Source organism: Molossus molossus, unplaced genomic scaffold (assembly GCF_014108415.1).
Source record: "Molossus molossus isolate mMolMol1 unplaced genomic scaffold, mMolMol1.p scaffold_m16_p_13, whole genome shotgun sequence".
NCBI classification, from domain to species: Eukaryota; Metazoa; Chordata; class Mammalia; order Chiroptera; family Molossidae; genus Molossus; species Molossus molossus.
Genome location: NW_023425348.1, coordinates 42,948,159 through 42,969,948, shown reverse-complemented (window position 1 = coordinate 42,969,948; position 21,790 = coordinate 42,948,159). Strand labels below are relative to the sequence as shown.

Below are 21,790 nucleotides of genomic sequence, written 5' to 3'. Positions count from 1 at the left end.
GGAAATTATATATATCCCTTGTGTGGCATATATACTAACCAGGGTTTGGGAGGCGGGGCGGGGGGGGGGATATAATTTATTAATTGTATTTAAATATTCTAGATCTATTGTATACTGATTTTGTTTTCTTTGGGAAGGCTATTGTTTGTTGTTGTTTTTTGAAGAGTTGTTTCCCCTGCCTCAACCTCTTTGGACAACTGTGGTTTTCAAAAATATAATGTTTATAGAGCATTATATGTTGTATTCTTTTTTTTGTTTGTTAATCCTCACCCAAGGATATTTTTCCATTGATTTTTTTTTTTTTTTTTTTAGAGAGAGCAAGGGAGGGAGGGAGGGAGAGAGAGAGAAACATCTGTATGAGAGGGTCACATCAATTGGTTACATCCCACACGACCCCCACCAGGGGTGGAGATCAAACCCACAACCTAAGTATGTGCCGTTGACCGGAACTGAACCTGTGACTCGTCGGTCTGAGGGCTAACATTCTAACTGCTGAGCTAAACTGGCCAGGGCTGTTGTATTTATTCTTGTTTTGGGGGCTGTATGAATTCTTTTTTATTATTCTGTGATGCTTTCACTGACCATTCCAATTCAAAGCAGTCTTTTTCGTTCTATATATTTATCTTATTTGCCCTAATCATTTGATTTTACCCTAAAATATAAAGCTATATGTATATTTTTATTTTATGTCTCCTCCATTACAATCCAAACTTGAGGGTAAGGATCATGCCTTTATATATATATATAATTTTCCTGCATAATTTTCTGTGTGGTGCCTTAGACAGATGAGTTTAGGAACTTAAGTAGTCTAGTCCAACCTGCTAATTCTGTAGATGGAAAACTTATAATTTGTTGCTCGATTTGATGCACATTTACTGTTTACATGCATACCAGTATAGCATGAATACAATAAACCTTGAATTAGGGTGTAATTTATTTTGAAGCTAACAAAAATTAGAATTGAGGACTTTCAGGCCACCACCACCACCACAATAATAATAATATTTTTATTGTCCTTAAGAGTTTATAAAGCTCTTTTATATATATGATTTCCTTATATCCTCAGATCCTCAGAAATTCTGTGAGGTAGATAGGTGATTTTATTGTTGCCATTTTAGAAATAATGATACTAAAACCCAAAGAATCAACTTGCTTATAATTGATAGAGCTGAAGGCTGTAACCTAAGACTTTGAACTCCAAATGTTATATGTGTCCTATTATATCAGGCTGCTTCTAGATTATCTTGTCAGTGGACAGGATTTCCTTTCACTAAATCAGTCATCCAATAAGTGTTGACTGAATGCTGAGGTTGTAATACAGAACACATTTTCAGGTGCTTTGGGGAAAGTAAGACTCCTTCAGTATTTTGTTCTTTCTCTACACATATATGAACCCACTTACACAAATGCACACCTATTTATTACAGCAGTTATCACATTGAATTGTAATTTGTCTTTTTTACATGTCTGTCTCCCCAACCAGATTGTGTGCTTCTTGAGAATCCTCTGATTATTCTGTGAGCTCCTTTATATTCTCCATGCCAAATACAGACTCTGGCACATAGATGCCCATTTTGTTGAATTAATGAATGAGTGATTAAGTGAATACAGACATGAAAGACATTATGCTCTCTGGGGGCTTACAAGTCTTCTTGGGGAGATAAAGCATGAAGTTTACAATAAATACAAAGATTTTTAAAAACAAATTGTTTTTTTAAGAGAAACTTTGTTTATAGGGTTTGTTTTTTTTTAACTAATATAAAACAGATTCCCAGCCTGTAGTTCATGTAATTGCTTCCCGGCGTCAGGATTGGTCAGAACATGAGATTGCAATGGAGACTAGCCCCACCATAATTTATCAGGATGTATCCAGTGAATCACAATCAGCTACTTCAACAATCAAAGCTCTATTAGAACTCCAACAGACAACAGGTATGAATTCACATGCTCAGTTGAATGAAGCATGTTTTCTCTAGAGATGGGTTGTGCTAAAATACTACCACTGTTCTATTTTCTTTGTTATTATTTGAGCACATTTCCCCCCTCTGGACTTGTCTATAATCATTGGTGCAGTCTGTTTACTTGTCAGTTCATTAAGATGTGCACAGGAGTACTGAAGGATAAATATAGTCAGTAGAAATGTGGGGAAAAAATGGCAGAGCTCTTTCTTCTCTGTCTCTTGATTTAGGTGATGAGTCCTATTGCCTCTTGTCACCAGAAAGGAGTAGATCTGTCACTTCTAAGTGGAAAGATAGATACAGCACAGTTTCCAGTTCTAGTCAAGAATAGTAGGAGGCAGATTGAAGGCCCCTGCCATCCTCCTTGATATTGGTGGTAGTTTGATGTTCATAAAACACCATTAATGGCCCTGTTTAGTATTCTGATTTATTTTAATTTTATCTTCATATTTCTTTGTATAATTTAATCACTTGAGCTACCATGCAAAGCTGTCCTCGTTTAACAAGGTCCTATCAGTATTTCTAGTTACTAAATCTTCAATGAACTCTAGGTAAAACATGTGTTATAAATACTGACTTTTCTATTATAATATGTCAAAGATTGTCAGAGTATTTAAGGGACCTTAGCAATGATCTCATCCATCCCTTTTATTACATTATATACTGAGATCTAGAGAGGTTAACCAGTTGGTTAGTGGCAAAGTGAGACTCTGTGTCTTGATTCCTAGTTCAATGTCCGCTCTACTTGTGGGGTGGTGGTTGTATTCTTTGGTTTTGTTTTGCTTTCTTTGTTTAAATGATTATTTTGATTTTGTCACATTATATGCTTTGTGGGAATAATCTGAATGATCATTCAGTGGACTTAATTTAACTACTGGTTACTACTGGTTGTTGTAACATCTACTCTACACTACCCAAAGAATACTAGCATTTAATGTAAGTCTTTGGTTAACTTTTTAAAATATTAGTATTATTTTTGGCCTTAGTCTTTTCCTCAGCTCATTTTTTTTTTTTACATACTCAGCCATTTTTATTAATGCCTTATTGAATGCCTTGTAGAGGATAGAAACTGAATGAGTAGATTTTGTACAAAAAAGCAATAAAAATAGAAAAGTAAATCTGTCCATGGAAACCATTCCTGATTTCAGACTATTCCATAAGACATTTTGTTGCAGGAACAGAGAGGCCATTTTTTCCTAATGTTGAACATTTTTGTTCTTTAAAAGTCATTGAAAACATTGTAACATTTCTTTAGAGACTATCTTAAATTTTTAATAAATCAGATTAAACTGATCACTGTGTTGTGCTATTCTGGGTAGGTGTGCCTGAGAGGAACTCATGCTTTGTACTATTTATTCACCCTTTGTTTTCAGGTTGGTGAACTCAAGGATACCAGGGAGTACATTAAAGAAGGGTAAAGGACGTGTTCTAAGGGGAAAATGTGTAAGGGAAACAGAACCAGTTGTCTGGCTTAGTGATAAAAGGGGGTATTTTACTCTGATTGTATATGAGTCCATTTGGCTAGGCTTCTGGGTATGATTACATAAGTTGTGGACTCTGTAGCCCTGCATAGCAGTCTGCTTTTTTCTTTTCAACTCATTGTCTCCTTAGTCACTGCCAGTGTGGCACCCCAGAGGTCTGGTTCATTATTCCCGTGGACAACTCTGGTTTTGGTACTTGTTTGTAATAAAAGTTAACTTTTCCCCTGAATTTTTCATGCAGTAAAGGAAAAATTGGAATCTAAACCAAGACAACCCACTATTGACTTGAGTCAAATGGCAGTGCCTATTCAGATGACCCAGGAAAAGAGACATTCTCCTGAGAGTCCATCAATTGCTGTGGTAGAGTCAGAACTAGTTGCTGAATACATCACTACTGGTAGGTGTCCTCTTAAAAAGTAGTATTAAGGTAGGAGAGCAACCTTTCTGGATTTCATGGGGTGGTTGTTTGGGGGATAATATATTTTTAATATTTCTGGATCTTTTTCAGTTTGCTCTGATTGCAAATTCACTTTGTTCTTGGGATTTACTCTTTTATGACGGGGGGGGGGGCGGGGGGGGACAATAGGTTGTTACAGTTTGCAAGTAATATAAAACTGCAAGTTGGCCATAAATAATATCTGTGAATATAGGGGAACATTTATAGAGAGAGGCTAAAATATTTTTTGTCCAAAAATAAACATTTTTATGCATCTGAATTTTTTAATTTGGGGGAAGGTGTGGATCAAGGGAGAAAAAAGGTATAAAATCTAACCCTTTTTAATATAAAGGAAAAAAGTGTGGAAAATTTTAAATTCTTATAAATACTTAGGAGTTCTGGTGGAAAGTGAATTAGGTATTTGTTTAAAATATAGTCTGGCAGCAATACACGAAAGAGATTTTTTGGATGGCATATATAGAGAATAAGCAGGAAGGATAATAGATTCTTTCTCTCAGATTCTGGTGAGACCACACCTGCAATACTGCTTTCTGTTTTGGACACTTCATTACCTTGAGATTTGAAATAGTTCAGAGAGTAGTAATGTGAATAATTAGGGGTTAGGAGAGAGGACTTATGAGGCACTATGTAAAGAACACCTGTCTTAAGTATTCTTTAGCAGTGATTAAAAGAGAACATAAAGTTAAAAATAGTTGAAGGATGTAAATACCAAAGCAGAAAAGGAATTCTTTGGCATCATTTTAGGAGATATTAAGACTTAATGGGTAAAATTACCAAACGGGAAAATCCATTTAAAGATTATAGAAAGCCATCTAGCATCTTTCTTTAGAGATATTTAGCAGAAAGCTAAATAAAGCAGAGAGAGCAGTATGTGAGGGAAATCAGTATTGACCTCTGGGGATAGACTAGATTGTCATAAATAGATGAAAAGACCTATGATTTCTTCCCATACTATCCTTTTCAGAATGCACTGATGAGGGGACAGAGGTTGGTTTTCCCCTTCTAGGTAAGTGGTGTGCATCCATTTGTTGTGTAACCAAAGGCAGAAGATGGGAGAGAACTGCTTAAATGGATGTGCTCTCCTCTGATCTGGTAGAGGAAAAGGAAGCTCCTCAGAGAAAGAAAGGAAGAGAGATTTTCCTTTTACAGAATACTGGGGTTCTTTCTCAGAAATGAGCAGTTTGACATTGTAGAAAAGAAAAGTTCTTTGAAGACATAAGTGACTGTTTTATGGTATTTATTTGGCCCAGTTAAGGTCACTTCAGCTGTTTTGCAAATGTTCACTCTGTGACCTTCCATAGTCTCCTCCATCATGTCCTCAGTTGCGTGGAGCATTTTCTCCGAGTTCAAAGCCAGCTTTCTGGCCCTGGCCTCTTGTATTATCCTACAGTGGGTGTTAGTTTTGTCTTAACTTTCCTGCACTCTGGGGAAGAGAGTTATAGTATCTTGAATAAAGATTATTTTTAAATGGTTTTAGTGGATATTCTATTAAATCCATTTCATTTCTTAATAGAAAAATAATGTAATAATAATAAAGATTAGTATGGACAGCAGAAATGTTTTATATAACCTGATAATTTCATGACAAATTATCTTTATTTTTCAAATGTGATTCATTTCTAATGATGCTTTCATCAGTAAAAACTTCATTAATTTGCTTGCTTAATTTTAATATCAGTATGATTTTTTCCTCTTAGTCATGTTGTAAATGATTTTGGATAGTTGTTGTTTTGATAAAAATCCTAACTCCTTTTTTCCCCCAGTATGGTTGAGCACATATGGAAGATTTTATTAATTCGTTTAATTTTAAATGGACATATAAAGAAAACTGTGACACTACAGTACATTTATAAAAAAAATACTGTGATGCTGCTTATAATCTCTTATATCAGATGTGGGCATATGTATATACAGCAACAATAGGAAAACTGCAGTTTTGAATATAGATAGAATGTAGTGTAGAAATAAATAAAGCTTGTTTATATTTCATTGGTTAGTTTTAACGTCTGTACTTATAACACATAAATGGCACTTTTACATTGATTTCTGTAGTGATCATCATACCCGTGGACACCCCACTAATGGCTTTCCTAAGTATAGAACCACTACTACTTGAAACTGTGGATGAAGATATATGAGTGATCAAATAATGGATTATTGAGAGAGTTTTGATACTCTCAAAATCCTTAGCTGATTTTCTAGATTTTTTTTTTTACTGTTATTGATTCAGAAAGTTGGTTTCTTAGTAAATATAAGCATTTGTAAAGCTATGTAGAATAAGAAGTAGAGAATGTTTATACTGTTTAAAATGTTAAAATTCAGGCTAGCAAAATATGATCAATTAGCATCAATATAGATGAATAGTTTACTCCAAAGGACCTTTGTAGCAAGAGAAAAAAAGGGGGGCGGGTTATTTCAGTCTATACTCTTACCCATTTGTGTCAGATGAGCTAAATTTGAGAAAATGAAAGGACGCTTATTTTTCTATTATTTTGTTTTTATTTTAGTACTTAGCAATTTAATGACCATTTCAATCCATTACTTCATTTGGTCCTCTTCTAGGTAGAAATAAATTTTTATTATCCCATTAAAAAACAAAAATCAAACAAAATAAAATCTCTAAGTTTTAGAGGTTAAATAGAGTTTAAGTGATCTCTTTGAATTCACATAGCTGGTTGGTGGCTAAGTGTGATTCTTAGGGATGATACTCTCTGCGGTATCATCTTGACTTTTACATCTTAGTTCAGAGTGTCACACTTTCTCTGATGTAGTATCACAGACCTTTGTTTAAAGTGACTACTGGTTACAGATGTTGTAGTGATTTCTGGAGAAATATCATCACTTCCTCTATTTTCAGTCAGCCATCGCTCCCAGCCCCAACAGCCCTCCCAGCCCCAGCGGACGCTGCTCCAGCATGTGGCTCAGTCACAGACTGCAACCCAGACTTCAGTGGTGGTGAAGTCCATCCCAGCATCTTCCCCAGGAGCAATCACCCACATTATGCAGCAGGTTGTATCCTTTCTTTTTCTTCCTACCTTCTGTAACTGTGTTTTTCCTGAAATAAGGTTCAGTTTCATCTCCTATTATAAGAGGAGAAATGGCTGAATCAAAGGATGTTTATGGTGTTCTTTTGTCTGTGAAGAGTGACTAGAGGAAATGAATTTAGAGTCTTAACAGAAAATAATTAATAAACAGCATCCTTGGATATTCTGTGAACTCTTACTATTTTGAAAGGGTGGGACTATCTAGAAGAATTTATGACATCAGAATTGGTCGCTGCTTCTATGGTTTATTATTGTTATGGAAGAATTAATCACAGGTAAGATTTTCAAATGAAATAGAGGTTGGCTTGTTTCGCTGTTTGTTGTTGTGGGATTTGTTTGCTTGTTTGTTTTTATAGTGAATCCTCATGGAACATTATGAATAAGTAGGGAAATAAATATTTGGCTTTTTTTTTTTTTTTTTTTTTTTTTACTATTTGTGACCAATTAAGAAGGAAAAGACTCAACAGTAAGGCGAATGAATTAATTAAAACAGAAAATCTGATACCAAGGATAATGGGAGAAAGGAACCATGTTGATAAATTGATTTTGTGTCATATACTGTGCTTTGAGCTTTAAATGCACTAACTTGTTCAATTCTATGATCCTGTAAGGTGAGTGTATTATCCCTCTTACAAATGAGGAAACTCATGCTCACAGAAGTTAAGTAACTTATCCTAGGTGGCAGAGCCAGTATTTAAACCCAAGCAGCCTGCCTTTATTATAAAGTGATTTATCACAGATACCAGATTTAAGCATGATTTATTAGTATTCACGTAAATCACCATCACTCGACTACTAGTAACAGTTGATCCTAATGGTAGGCAAACTACTGAAAAGCAGTGAAGAAACTGTTGAATTAAAAATCTGTATGTTTAAGTTCATTATGAGATAGGGAAGGGTTTCAGTTGAATCTCAAAGTTTTAAAGTTTAGAGTAGAGGTGTAGCATATGATAAGGTAACAGGAAGGATGGGTTTGGGGTAGATCTTGTGTCACTGAGGGAAGCTGGATGGCCAGAGGTTTTGCTGGATGTCAGATCTCAGCCTGGAGTCTGACCCTCATCGGGCCAGTTCTAACATTGACCTTTCTCGAGACAGGCAGAGAGGTCAGACAGGCTGACCCTACCCATGTCACTCAAGATCAGTGCCTCCTCCCAACACTATTATAACTGACACCAGACAATCTCCCTTTCCACTGACAGGAGTGCTCTTGTCCCCTCCCCGCCTCCTTCCCTCTTGGGGACCAGGTCTCTGGGAAGCTGCTGCCTGGTGGGCTGGAGCCTGAGCAAAGGGGCGAGGAGGGCTAGTGCAGAGGGTTTTTCGCAGCCCTTTGTGAAGTCTGAAAAACCGTCTCCACTCCTGGCAGAGAGACACTCTGTGGGGACTGGGATAAACACGTACCTCAGACAGTTCCTACCTTCTGGACAGCGTTGGACATGCACACGGCCAAAGTGGGCTTCTCTGAACCTTGGCTTTTCTCTGGACGCCTCACTCCTGAGTCGCTGTTTCTTTTTTTGGACGGTTAACATCTCTGATAACCAGGCTAGAGAGCTGTTTCTTTAGCCAGGGAATCTTTTCTTCTTTTTCTGTCTTGGGCTGTGCTTGCAGAGCAACCTTATTCTTACCTATACATTCTGGGCCCTCTCAAACTTTTCTTATAGAAGTGAATAGACCAGTTTTTAAAGTACTTATGTCTGAGAGTTGAAGTTAATGAGTGTTTCAATGTAAAGCCCCCCTTAGATTTGGAAACCTTGAAGTTTCTTGGTCTTTTTAGGCTCTTCCCTCTGAAAATTTTTGCATGAATCTCATAACCAAGTCTTATCCAATTTGATGAAAATGTTAGCAATGTAGTTGTTTTTCTTATTTCATTCTTAATTTGTGCCTTTTTTACTTAGGCATTAAGCAGTCACACTGCTTTTACCAAACACAGCGAGGAACTTGGAACTGAGGAGGGCGAGGTGGAAGAGATGGACACTTTAGACCCTCAGACAGGTCTGTTTTACCGATCTGCCCTGACTCAGTCACAGTCCGCTAAACAGCAAAAACTTAGCCAGCCCCAGCTGGAACAGACTCAGCTGCAAGTGAAAACTCTGCAATGCTTCCAGACTAAACAGAAGCAGACCATCCACCTGCAGGCAGACCAGCTCCAGCACAAACTCCCGCAAATGCCCCAGCTTTCCATCAGGCATCAAAAACTCACCCCTCTCCAGCAAGAACAAGCACAGCCCAAGCCAGATGTACAGCACACACAGCATCCTCTCGTGGCCAAAGACAGGCAGCTTCCTACCTTAATGGCACAGCCCCCGCAAACTGTAGTACAGGTGCTTGCAGTGAAAACCACACAGCAGCTCCCTAAACTGCAGCAGGCTCCGAACCAACCAAAAATCTACGTGCAACCCCAAACCCCCCAGAGCCAAATGGCGCTCCCAGCCTCGTCAGAGAAACAGCCGGCAAGCCAGGTAACGGAATATTGATAGCATGCAAAGTTAAACTTCTCTGTTCACGGAAAAAATGAGACCATCACGACTCTATCGTGATTAGTAGCGCTTTCTCCTGGCAAGAGGAAACTCGAAAGCCTCATTATGCTGGTGTTAGTTTACCCCATCAGAAGGTTGACATTAGGGATGAAATGCACACATTAATATAGGAAAGAAAAAAATCATAGCACTCAGAACTTGATTTTCTAGGCATTTTAAAAAATGAAATCACTTCAGCATTGATCAACAGTGCATAGAAGCGATGTCCCTAAATTATTTTTATTCTTTAGGTATAAAATATTTATTCCCATGCCTGTAAACTCTTATTTCTGTGGCAATAATGCTAAGTAAACTGCAGTCTTTTAAGGAGCTTCATTGAATGTCTTCCTTTGTAGTTTACATTATCACCATCTAGTTAATAAATCATGTTCTAGATTTATCTTCTAGATTGCAGAGAAATTATCTGTGGATATTTGAAAGAAAAACTATATTCAGGAAAATCAGTGGCTTTTGAGTGACATGTATATGTGTAAATTATAAATACTTATATATAGAATATGTTTGTATAAATGTATTTTGAAGCAAAAGATTTTTTAAAACATTTTTATTTTAAAAAGCCGAAGATTATATGAAATAATTTGAGACAGGTTGAAGGTATACTGTGTGGGAATATAAATCCTGAAGGAAAACAAGGCTGCTGTGACTTTTTTCCCTTTATTGCTATGAATCTTGGCTGGCTGAACAAAGGTTCTTTTGACCCCTCCTCTTTCCCTAGGTTCCTCAAAAGTAACCAGTTACTTTTCCATCCAGCCCTCTTATCCAAACACCAAGCTTCAAAATGTCTTCCTAGTATATTGCACAAATGTTTCTTTTGCCATATTGTCTGCGGTGTTTGATAGGTTTTCAAAGAGATGTAGCTGTAACACACACAACCCCAATTTGTTTTCAGGTGGAGCAACCAATTATAACCCAAGGATCCTCTGTTACAAAGATAACTTTTGAGGGGCGCCAGCCACCCACAGTTACAAAGATAACTGGTGGCAGTTCTGTTCCTAAGCTGACATCACCAGTTACAAGCATATCTCCCATTCAGGCCTCTGAGAAGACAGCAGTGTCAGACATTTTGAAAATGTCTTTGATGGAAGCTCAGATTGATACAAATGTAGAGCATATGGTAGTGGATCCCCCAAAGAAGGCTCTTGCCACTAGTATGCTCACTGGTGAAGCAGGATCATTATCCTCCACCCACGTGGTGGTGGCAGGGATGGCGAATTGCACTCCCCAGCAACAGAAATGTAGAGAGTCCTGTTCAAGTCCATCTGCTGTTGGCCCTCCCCTAACAACAAGGAAAATCGATGCACCAGGAGTGCCTACGACAGGCCAGTTCATGCATATTCAGAATGTAGGCCAAAAGAAAGCTGAAGAGAGCCCAGCAGAAATTATCATCCAGGTAAGAATTAGAAGGAACATGAGAACTCTTGGGGAGGGGGGGGGGGAGTTTGGTGTTTTTTTGGGATGTCACAAGAAGAATCAAACCAAGACAGGAAAAAGACAGAGATTACCTTGAGATGGTGTTTGAGAAATTTGGTTTAATACTTATTCAGATATGCAATTTTATATTTATTTTTTGGAAGGGAGTCCTAGAAAATTGATGAGCATTGTCACACAGCACACCTTAGAGGCAGTAAAGGGCCCTGAGCCCATATGTCAGCTTGATTTATAGATGCAGGTCACCCTGAGGATCAGCAACTTCCTAGGGCCAATTTTGGACTCCCTAGTCTTTGCTCAAACACTCCTGGGGTATTGTACTTCTATTTCAGGGACCCTTTCCTTGGAAAAACACAATTCTTGATCTTGATCCAAATTTATTGTTTTCAGGACAATAAAACCTTAATTAACTGAAATGTCTAGAGAAATAATGTTGTAAAATTTTTTTTCTAAGAAATTTAATTTTATATCTAACTTGGGATTAACTATAAAGCTTTGCTTTTTATTTCAATCATTTTTATTGAGAAATCTTGTTATGGTTACTGTCCTGCCTTGGTAAGTATAGGCTAGTGAACATGTCTCATATTCACTTCATTTTAAACTCATCTTTCTTTCATCATGCATAATAGATCAAGACTGAGGAATTACTTAGTTCAGACTAGCCCTTAGAAATTATGTTTTATTTCTCTCTCCCCTTGCAGGGTACCAGGCTGTTTTCTTGACAGTTGTCATTTTTTAATAAACTGATACTTGTCTCAGAAGGTATCAGAACAACACATTTTAGTTAATTGAGAATTTTTAGATTTATGAAATGTGGATAGTCTGGGAATTTACCATAGATTCACATTTGGAAGTTCCTGTGGTAAACTTGCCCTTTTCCATGATGCCAAGTTATGAGAGAATGCAAATTAACCAATATTAATTCAAATACGATATACTTAAGTATGCCAAGTAGAACTGGTCATTGAGTTATTCAAATAATTTGTTTCTTCCTATTAAAACAAATGTTAGTGAATGAAATAATCTTTGACAAAGGGATTTGGTGGTGGTATTTTGTTTTTTCTCTCTGAAGAGGTAAAGTATAATGAAAAAGGTTTCCAGGCTTTGCCATTTACCGTGTGACTTTGGGCAAGGCTCCTTAACCTCACTGTACCTTAGTCACCTCATCAGTAAAATGGGAATAAGGTATGCCTACTTTACATGATGGATATAAAGATTACATAAAATTGAGATGAAGTACCCAGCACACAGTACTTGGCTCACAGTGATTGTCTAATAAATGGTAGCTATTACTATTTTTACTAAAATTTACTGTGGCTCCTGGGGGTTTAAATTGGTACACTCACTAAATTGAAAGTAATTTTGCATAGCTTAATTGGAAATTATTTTCTGCACTTTATGAATAGGGGTGAAAATTCAATTTATTGCATGTTATCAGGATAATAGCCAATAAATAGTTTCTCTATATACTCAGCTAACTTTCAGCATGTAGCATGTGCTAGATTGAGGGAAGGGCAGCATAGTGATTAAGAATCAAGCTTTTGGAGTCAGAAGTACCTCAATTTGAATCTCATCTGTACTCCTTAACAGCATTTTGGCTTTGAACAACAGAGTTAACCTCTATACCTTAGTTTTATTATCTATGAAATGGAAACAATGACATTTTCCTGATAAGGTTGTTTTGAGGCTTAAGTGAGAAGATGTATATAAAGCAGCTGGTCATGTGTCTGATAGAGAGTAATACTCAATAAAGATAGCTCCTGTTATATAATCATCATTAATACATTGCTAGAACATTTTTAGATCTTATTAGTTACACTTATCTTTGACTTGAAGTATGTACTGATTTTGCTGATTCAGTAAAATACGTATGGGGATGAGTGAAAGACGCCTGCAGAAGTGCTTTGATATTAAATGCTTTGAATGAAAAGCATGGTTCTTTGTAGACAGAGATAATGTGTATTTTATTCATTCATTCATTCCACATCTATTCTTTAATTTCTATGTTTCAGGCTCTGTGCTAGGTGCTAAGGATAAAGTAGTAAACAAGATGAATATATCTACTGTCCTGAAAAAGTCTATATATGTGGAATTGATAGAATTTTAAAACTGCGAGGATCTTTAGAGCATATCTTCAACTATCTTATTTTACATAAGAGCAAACTAAAGCTCAAGAAAATGAAGAGACTTTTTCAGATGTCCACAGGTAGAGCCAAAGCCGAACAAAAATCGTGGTCTCCTGACTCTAAGACTTTTTCACAATGATTAGCTATATGAAATGGGAGGGGGGAGAGCAAAAAATCTGACTACACACACATTTAAAATATGCTTAATGATCAAATGAAAATGTCCTTCAAAGTCTATCTCTTGAATTAGGCTCAGATTTTAGCCTCCTTTGTTCAAAGAGGCGCCATAAAAGAAAGATTACTTTGAGTGTTATAGTTCTTGGCTTTGAGTCCTGACATTAACCCTGACCAACTGTGTGGCCTTGATTTAAGTCACTGACCCTCTCAGTTTCCTCATTTGTAAAGTGGGAATAGTATTTTCCTTACAGTGTCATTATCGAGCTTTAGTAGAATATCATATGTGAAAGTACCTAGCACAGTGCCTAGCATGTAGTAATTGTCCAGTAAATGTCAGATTCCTTTTTCCTTCTTTAGTGTTGGAGAAATCTTTCCATTGCCTTTTTTTACCATAAAGCTTCTCTCCTGTGTCTTCTCTTCCAGGCCATTCCGCAGTATGCTATTCCTTGTCACTCCAGCTCCAATGTGGTAGTAGAGCCCAGCGGGCTCCTTGAGCTAAACAACTTCACCAGTCAGCAGTTGGATGACGATGAAACAGCTATGGAGCAGGACATAGACAGTAGCACAGAGGATGGAACTGAGCCCAGCCCCTCTCAGAGTTCTGCTGAACGGTCCTAGTGTTTTGGACACAGGAGTGCACTTTAAAACCTACTTGGTTACCAAGTGTCCAGGGAAGCCCTTGTATTTTGATGTCTAAAGAAAGCACTTTGCCCATGCTTAGGCTGTAGACCCTACAGCAGCAGTGTTTCAACAAGAATTGCTGCAGGAGCAGCATTTTAAAACAAGATAAAACTCACAGGGGAATGTACTTTTTTAAAAAAGGAAAAAAGAAAAAGGAAAAGATGCATATCTGCAGTGGCGTAAGACCTAATATCCTTCCTCGGTTGGACCACAGCTGAGGGAAAAGTTTGTCTTGCAGTGGAAAGAAACTCTGTGAATGTTCCTCAACTGTTTTCTACTGAGCAAAACACCATAGAAAAAAGAGAATGTGAATAGTTTGTACTTTGAAACAGTGTGTCAGGAACAGTTTTTCTTTAAATCTTGTATGTTTTTGCAAGTCCCTGGAAGTGTTGAATTAACCAGTTCAACATTTTACATTTGCTCAGATCATAGTTTATAAAATAACTAGAAAAATACTGGCATTAAAGAATCCTTGTTGGATGGTGAAAATCAGATTCCTAACCAGTGGGAAGTGCTTTTTGGATGGCTTGTACATTCTCACCAATTGTATGCTAATTTATTGTGTTGTTCCTTTGTGCTCCAGGCCAGCACACTTGCCTTCTATTTATTTAAATGTAAACATTTCAAAGCAGACTATATTCTTCCTGACAAATTTCCTGTAAACTAGGATTGCCTACATTTCCACCTCCCCTCTCCCCACTTTAAGAAAACTTATGAGAAAATGTTTCATTGTGAAGCAGAGGAACAAGAAACATTTTCTGATCCAAAGGAAATGTTCAGTTATGTTCAGGATAACAAATTATTCATATGTTGCTTTCTTTACATTGAAATTGCACATTCATGTTGGACTGAGACTTTGAAAAATCTTTTACATACTTTTGTTTACCCCCTCTGAAATGTATAAAAAGTTCATTTACAGTTCTAAATGTAATGTTTTTAAGCATTCTACCTTTTTAGGACACAGTTTGTGTAAGCAATATGTTTGGGTCTTGTGATCCCTGTCACAAGTAGAGCGAGGGGTAAGAGGGTGGGAGGGTAAAGAGGCAGTTTTGACAAGTTGTGGCAAAGGAAATAATACTTTCCATTTTTAAAAAAATGTAAATAGAAAAGTTTTTAACGGTTTTATATAGATTTCACTATAAATAAGTGTTTTAAGACTGACAAATGTTGAACTAACTGTACATACATATATCAGCATAACTGCCCAATTTTTTGGTGCTGAAGTACTGTAAGTAGAATTCATCAACAGTCTCCCACATTTTGCATCTGTATCTGGAAAGAAAAACTGTGATACTATAGTTAATAAATTCCCACTAGAGTGACACTGAACATTTAAACACAAGCATTCATAAGATGCACTGATCTCTGGTAGTCATTATTTCTGTTAGGTGATAATGACCTACCCATAGATGGAGCTGTTGGATATTATTTTATTGACAAATTCATGTTTAAAAGACTTTGTGACCGTTTATAGTTAAGTAATTTTTTTAACCTCTCGGGTTATAGACTTCTTTGAAAATCTGATTACACTATGAACTCTTTCACCAAAAAGATACACATGCCAATATACATGTTTGATTTTGCATACAATTTTAGGGGTTCATGGGCCTCTCAGCATACCCTGTATTTTAGGTTAAGCCCTCTGTTATGGTCAGTCCATTACTTACAGATGTAAGTTTTTATAAAATAAAATATCTTTTAAATATTTGTGGATCAGGTAACAAGAGCAAACTTGAATAAAATTATTACGTTCTACTTCTATATTCTGGCAGCAAAGCATACCTGTCTCCCTTTGAGGATTTAGCCTTAACATGTTTCAGCAGCTGGAATGGCAAATGAAACTTCCATAGTCTACATTTTTAAAATTAGTATATATATTAATAAATGATCAAATAAGGGTTAAAAAATTTTTTTTCTCTTAAAGATATTAATTTTAAGGACAGCATGAATTCTTTTATTCAGCAAATAATAGTTAAGCATCTAATATGTACCAGGTACTATTCTAAGCACCAGGGATACTATAGTGAATAAACAGAAAATTCTACCCTTAAGGAATTTACAAACAGGGCTTCCTGCTGATGCAGTGGATGTGAGGGCTATAGGAAGGAAGGAGGAAATAAGAAACTCCGGTTTCTTCATTAAGTGGATGGTGGTACCATATGTGGATCTCCAGGCATCCTTTTACTTCACGTCTTAGCATTAGTAACTTCATGTTTAAGTACATTAATTAAATGGAATTTTAAGTCATCCCTGTGAAAAATATTCAGAGATAATGCAAAATTATTAGAATCCTAATGATTTTTATAGGTGATGATAAAAATGCATTTGGTTTAAAGTAAACGTTCATAAGTATTTAATATTGCACATGCAGGTTAGAGAACTTAAAAAAAATAGCTTTATTGAGATTAATTCACATGCCATACAGTTCACCCATTTAAAATATGCAGTTCAGTGTTTTCAGTAGTATTAAGTCAGAGTGGGGCAACCATTATGAAATCAGTTCTACATTTGCATAATCCCCAGAAGAAATCCTGCACTTCTTACCCATCATGCCTGAAACCCTCCCCACCACCATCCCAGCTCTAGGCAGCCACTAAACTATTGTCTCTATGGGGTTGTCTATTCTGGACATTTTCTATAAATGTAATCATACAATATGTGGTCTTTTGTGACTGGCTTCTTATGCTTAGCATAGTATTTTCAAGCTGCATCTATGTTGTAGCATGTATCAGTGCACCATTCCTTTTTGTGGCTCAGTAGTATTCTATTGCATTGATATATACCATATTTTATTTATCCATTCATCAGTTGATGGACATTTGGATCGTTTCCAATATTTGACTCATGAATAATGCTGCTGTGAACATTTGTGTACAAGTTTTACCTATGTTTTCAGTTCTTGGATATGTATCCAGGAGTGCAATTGCTGGGTCATACAGTAGCTGTGTTTAATGATTTGAGGAACTGCCTAATTGTTTTCCACAGTGACTGCACAATTTACACTCCTACCAGCAGTATAGGAGAGTTCCAGTTTCTCTACATCCCATGGACACTTGCTGTTGTCTTTTAAATTATGGCCATCTTTGTGTGTGAAGTGGAACCTCACAGTGGTTCTGATTTGCATTTCCCTGATAACCAATGATGAGCATCTTTTCATTTGCTTACTGGCCATTCAGACATCTTTGAAAAATGTCAGTTCGGGCCCTAGGCCCATTTTTCAATTCAATTAGTTTCTGTTTTATTCTTTAAATTGAGAACTTTTAAAGTACTAAAAATATTATGACTCTTAGAAAAAATAAGCTGTTCTCTGGTAATGAATTGATCATCCTTAAAATCTTAATCAGTTTCTACTAATGTAACAAATTGCTTAATGTTCTTAAAACAGTGTAGAGCTTTAAAGTTGAAAACATTTGTTTTTCTTTATTGATTTTAGAGGGAGAAGAAGGGAGAGGGAGAGAGAGCTAGAAACATCAATGAGAGAGAACATCGATTGGCCACCTCCTGTATGCCCCCTACTGGAGATGGGGCCCACAACCTGGGCATGTGCCCTGATGGGGAATCGCACTGGCAACCTCTTGGTGCCTGGGTCGTCACTCAACCACTGAGCCACACCAGCCAGGCAAGTTGAAAACACTTTTAAATACGTTTCTTTGTGAAATAGTTCTCTCAAAGCTGCTAGGATAAGAGACATAGAACAAAGGAAACAGTGGTCAGGTGGTCTAGATTTGAGTCCCAGGCTCCTTTTTTTATTAATCATATGAACTTGAGCAAGTCACATTACCCATAATACAACATGTTTCTGACCCCAGAGGATTATTGTGAAGACTAGATGAAATAGTGCATGTAAAATGCCAGGCACAGAGTTAGTTGAAGTCTGGTATTTATATCACTCCCACTTTATAAATAGAAAACTCTGACAAATGATGTACCAAAATTTACAGATTAAATGCTAATAGGGCCCTGGCCAGTTTGGCTCAGTGGTTAAAGCGTCGACCTGCGGTCCGGAGAGACCCGGGTTCGGTTTCCGCTAAGGGCACGTACTTCGGTTGCAGTTTGTCCCCGGCCCTGGTTGGTCGTGCGGGTGGCAGCCACTCGATGTGTCCCTTCACGTCGATGTTTCTCTCTCTCTCTCCCTTCCTCTCTCTCCCTCCCACTCTATCTGAATAAAAAATGGAAAAATGTCCTCAGGTGAGGATAAAAAAAAAAAAATAGGCATCATGCTGAGCCACAAGTTGCTACTTTCTATAGAGAAGTGTTTGTTCCAGCAAACAGGACTGGCCTTTGGGAGGGTAGAGGGACTTGGTATTCGTCTAGAACATCATCTCCTTGCCAGCCTTGGCTAATTTCACACAGGTGCTCAATTCAAGTTTTTAAAAAAAATTTTTTTAGTTTATTTATGTGTCACACATCCCAGATAAGAGGAAATGGAGTGAAAAGGCACCATATAAGCAAGACCTTTCCAGGAAAGAAATGTGAAAAAAGTCTTCTGTGTCTGCTTGTAGGTTTATAAGCCTGTAAGTAAGCAAGTCTTGGTGACCTATATTGAAAGAAGAAACACAATAGGGTCAGATTTGTACTTGTGAGAAGGCTTGCTCCACCTTCTCTCTCTTCTTGCTCACATATATACACTCACTGAAAATACATGTTTGCTTTTTTAGCCAGACAAGCCTGGGTTTGAACCTTGACAAGCCATGTGAACTTGGACAAGCTCTAAGAAGCTTAAAACAGCAGAAGATGGAATGAATTATAATGCCACATTATCTAATTCCCACTTCTTAAAAAAAACCAACTTATAGATAAGCAGTCTTCCGCCTGAACAATTCTTTCTGACATCTTGACTTTTCTTTCTCTTTCTTCTAGCAAATAGTTATTGGGTACTTTACATGTGCAGACATTGGGATATAGTTGTCAGGCAGGGGAAAAGCACCTGCCCTAATGGAGCTTCAGCTCAGATATGTCAATCAAAGATCACAACTAAGTGTATTCCTGAATACACTTAGTGCTGTGATGGAGAAATTTGCAGTTTCCCTTGGGATGGAATGCCTAAGCTGTGATCTGAAGGAAGATTTAACTAGACAGAGGAGGGGAGACAGCTGTCCAGGCAGATGGACAGCAGGTACGAGTGCCCTGTGGTGGGAGGAGAACTTTGAGTAGGCCAGTGTGGCGGCAGCATGGAGAGCAAGGGCAGCCACTGTGGTGGGAGCAGAAAGTACAGACTGAACTATAGGGATCTTGTGGGTTAGGTAAAAGTTTGGGTCTTTGTTTGGAACAATAAGTCATTGAAAAGTTTTCAGGCATTGGAGTTGGCAAAATGAATTACTAAAGTTATAAATTTGGAGTATGTTGGTCCATTAGAACAGAAAAATATATTTGACATTTCTTTTTTTTTTTTTTTTTTTTTATGTCAATCCAGACTCCTCATGTCCTTTTCTCAAACATCTTCAGTGGTTTCCCCAAAACTGTACTGTGATCTGGCATAAGAGAGTCTCAGCCAAAGCTTCAGTCTTTGTTTCTAGATTCAAAATCCATTCCACTACCCTGACCTACTGCTGATCTCCCCCAGCACACACACATTTTATGCTCTGCATTTGAAAGTCTCACTCATTCCTCAAAGCCCAACTTGAATTCCCCCTCCCTCACCAAGACTGTCCAGATCTCTTTAATGAGGACTCATCCCACCCTACTGCTGGGTTCCACTAGCATTTGGGAAAAACACATGTTTACTTAGCACTCACCATTAATTACCTACCGTGAATTATTTACATTGCATAAAGGATCTCTATGTAGGCAAGGATTTGCTTTTTTTTTTAAGTTACCCAATTTCTTGTACAATACCTGATAGGAATTCCCAGTGTGCACCATCACACAATGTGAGGGTTCCTTTGTAATTCCCCACAATGTGCCTCTCAGTCTTGAAATGCAACATGCTAGTGAGTTATGCTAAAAAAAATTCTTTCAGCCTAAAGTGACAGGTGCTGAGCTTTTTCTCCATTTTTTCTTTTTTTAAATCCTCACCCAAGGATATTTTTTCCATTTTATCTTCAGATAGAGTGGGGGAGAGAGAAACATCGACGTGAGAAGGACACATCGACTGGTTGCCTGACCCTGACCAGGGCGGGGGATGAACCCCACCGAGGTATGTGCCCTTGACCGGAGTCGAACCTGTGACTCTTTGTTCCGTGGGCTGACACTCTACTGCTGAGCCAAACCGGCCAGGGCTTTTTCTCCATTTTTTTTTTTTTATACCCTTGAATCTCAAGGCTTAATCTTCAGGTTTGTTAAAATTTGGTGAGATCATTGATAATCTTGGTAGTAGGATTCACTCTCATTCAGTAAATAACATTTTATTTGGTTCTCCATGGGATCAACTGCTTTTCCTCCACATGGTAGAGTTCATCAGGGTTTGTACTCAACCTACATCCCTTCTCATTCTGTGCAGTCTTCCTGAGGCTGCTATTTATACTGTGGCTTCAACCTTCACCCGTATATGGGTTCAATCATTGTACATTCGTTAAGCAGTTATGTTCCAGGAGCTGTTCTAGCCACTAGGAATATAGCAGTGAACAAAATTGTGTGTGTGTAGTTGGTGAGGCACTTCTGCTCTATGTAGTTTCATTCTAAATGGGTATACAAATTTAAAAATACATAGTATCTTAGTGATGATAAGGAAGGAAAAAATGGAGAAGTAGAATATGGAATTCCAGGGCCTATGAGTGTGTGTGAAATTTTAGATATACAGACAGGGAAGTACTCACATGAAGGTGACTTGGAAAAAACCTGAAGGAAATGAGGGAGTCAGCCAGGCTGATGTCTCCAGGAAGAGTCTTCAAGTAGAAGGAACAGCAAGTGCAAAGGCCCTGAGCTGTTTATCTGGTATGTTCAGAGAACAGTAAGGAGAATAATGCGATAGGGTCAGAGTGAACGGAGAGAGAGGGAGCAGTAGAATAGATCAGAGAACTGGAAGCTATTCCTAGTTTTCTAAGTGGTTTTATTATGAAAAAGTGTTGAATTTGGTGAAACACTTTTCATGCATCAATTGAGAAGATCATGTGGATTTTTCCCCTTCAGTCTATTAATGTGTAAATGGATTGATTTTTTTTTATGTTGAACTATTCTTTCATCCTTATTATAAATCCCTCCTAGAGGTTTTGATATATAATCCCTTTAATATGCTGTCGGATTCCCTTTGCTAGTATTTTGTTGAGCATTATTGTATCTATAATCATGAGAACTATTGGTCTGTAATTTTCTTGTTATGTCTTTGGTATCAGGGTAATGCTGGTCTCATTGAATGAGTTAGGAAGTATTCTTTTATTTTTTGAAGAGTTTGTGAAGGATTGATGTTAATTCTTTCCATGGTTTGTGGAATTCACCAGTAAAGCCATCTGGTCCTGGAATTTTCTTTGTTGGGAGGTTTTGGATTAGTGATTCAATCTTTTTTCTTGTTATAAGTCTGTTGAAATTTTCTATTTCTTCTTAGGCTGGTTTAGGTAATACATATATTTCTAGGAATTTGTCCATTTAGTTTCCATGATCTGATTTGTTGGTATATAATTGTGCATAGTATTCTTATAATTTTATTTCTGTAAGGAAGCAGTCATATCCCTGCTTTGATTTCTGATTTTAGTTATTTGCATCTTTTCTCTATTTTGTCAATAGCTAAAGGGTTGTCAATTTTATTTATCTTTTCCAATAACTAATTTTTTTGTTTCATTGATACTCTCTATTGTTACTCTCTTCTCTATTTAATCTATCTCCATTCTATTCTTTATTATTTTCTTCCTTTTGCTAGCTTTGGGTTTAGTTTTTCTACTAGTTTCTCAAAGTATAAAGTTAAGTTATTGACTTGAGACCTTTCTTCTTTCCTAATGTAGGCATTTATGTCTATAAATTTCCCTATGAGC

The 21,790-nt window shown here is 37.2% G+C and overlaps 1 protein-coding gene across 2 annotated transcripts in view; it reads left to right on the top strand.

Moving 5' to 3' along the window:
• The window catches only part of EMSY (EMSY transcriptional repressor, BRCA2 interacting), a 546,562-nt gene that overhangs the window by 75,187 nt on the left and 449,585 nt on the right, over nt 1–21,790 (top strand). For both annotated transcript variants that reach the window (XM_036258223.1, XM_036258222.1), the window contains exons 16-21: nt 1,768–1,932; nt 3,681–3,836; nt 6,754–6,905; nt 8,833–9,396; nt 10,364–10,864; nt 13,629–14,026. In XM_036258223.1, coding sequence (XP_036114116.1) covers nt 1,768–1,932; nt 3,681–3,836; nt 6,754–6,905; nt 8,833–9,396; nt 10,364–10,864; nt 13,629–13,823 — 1,733 coding nt within the window. In that variant the 3' untranslated portion in view covers nt 13,824–14,026. Of the gene's footprint in view, nt 1–1,767; nt 1,933–3,680; nt 3,837–6,753; nt 6,906–8,832; nt 9,397–10,363; nt 10,865–13,628 lie in introns of those variants that run through there.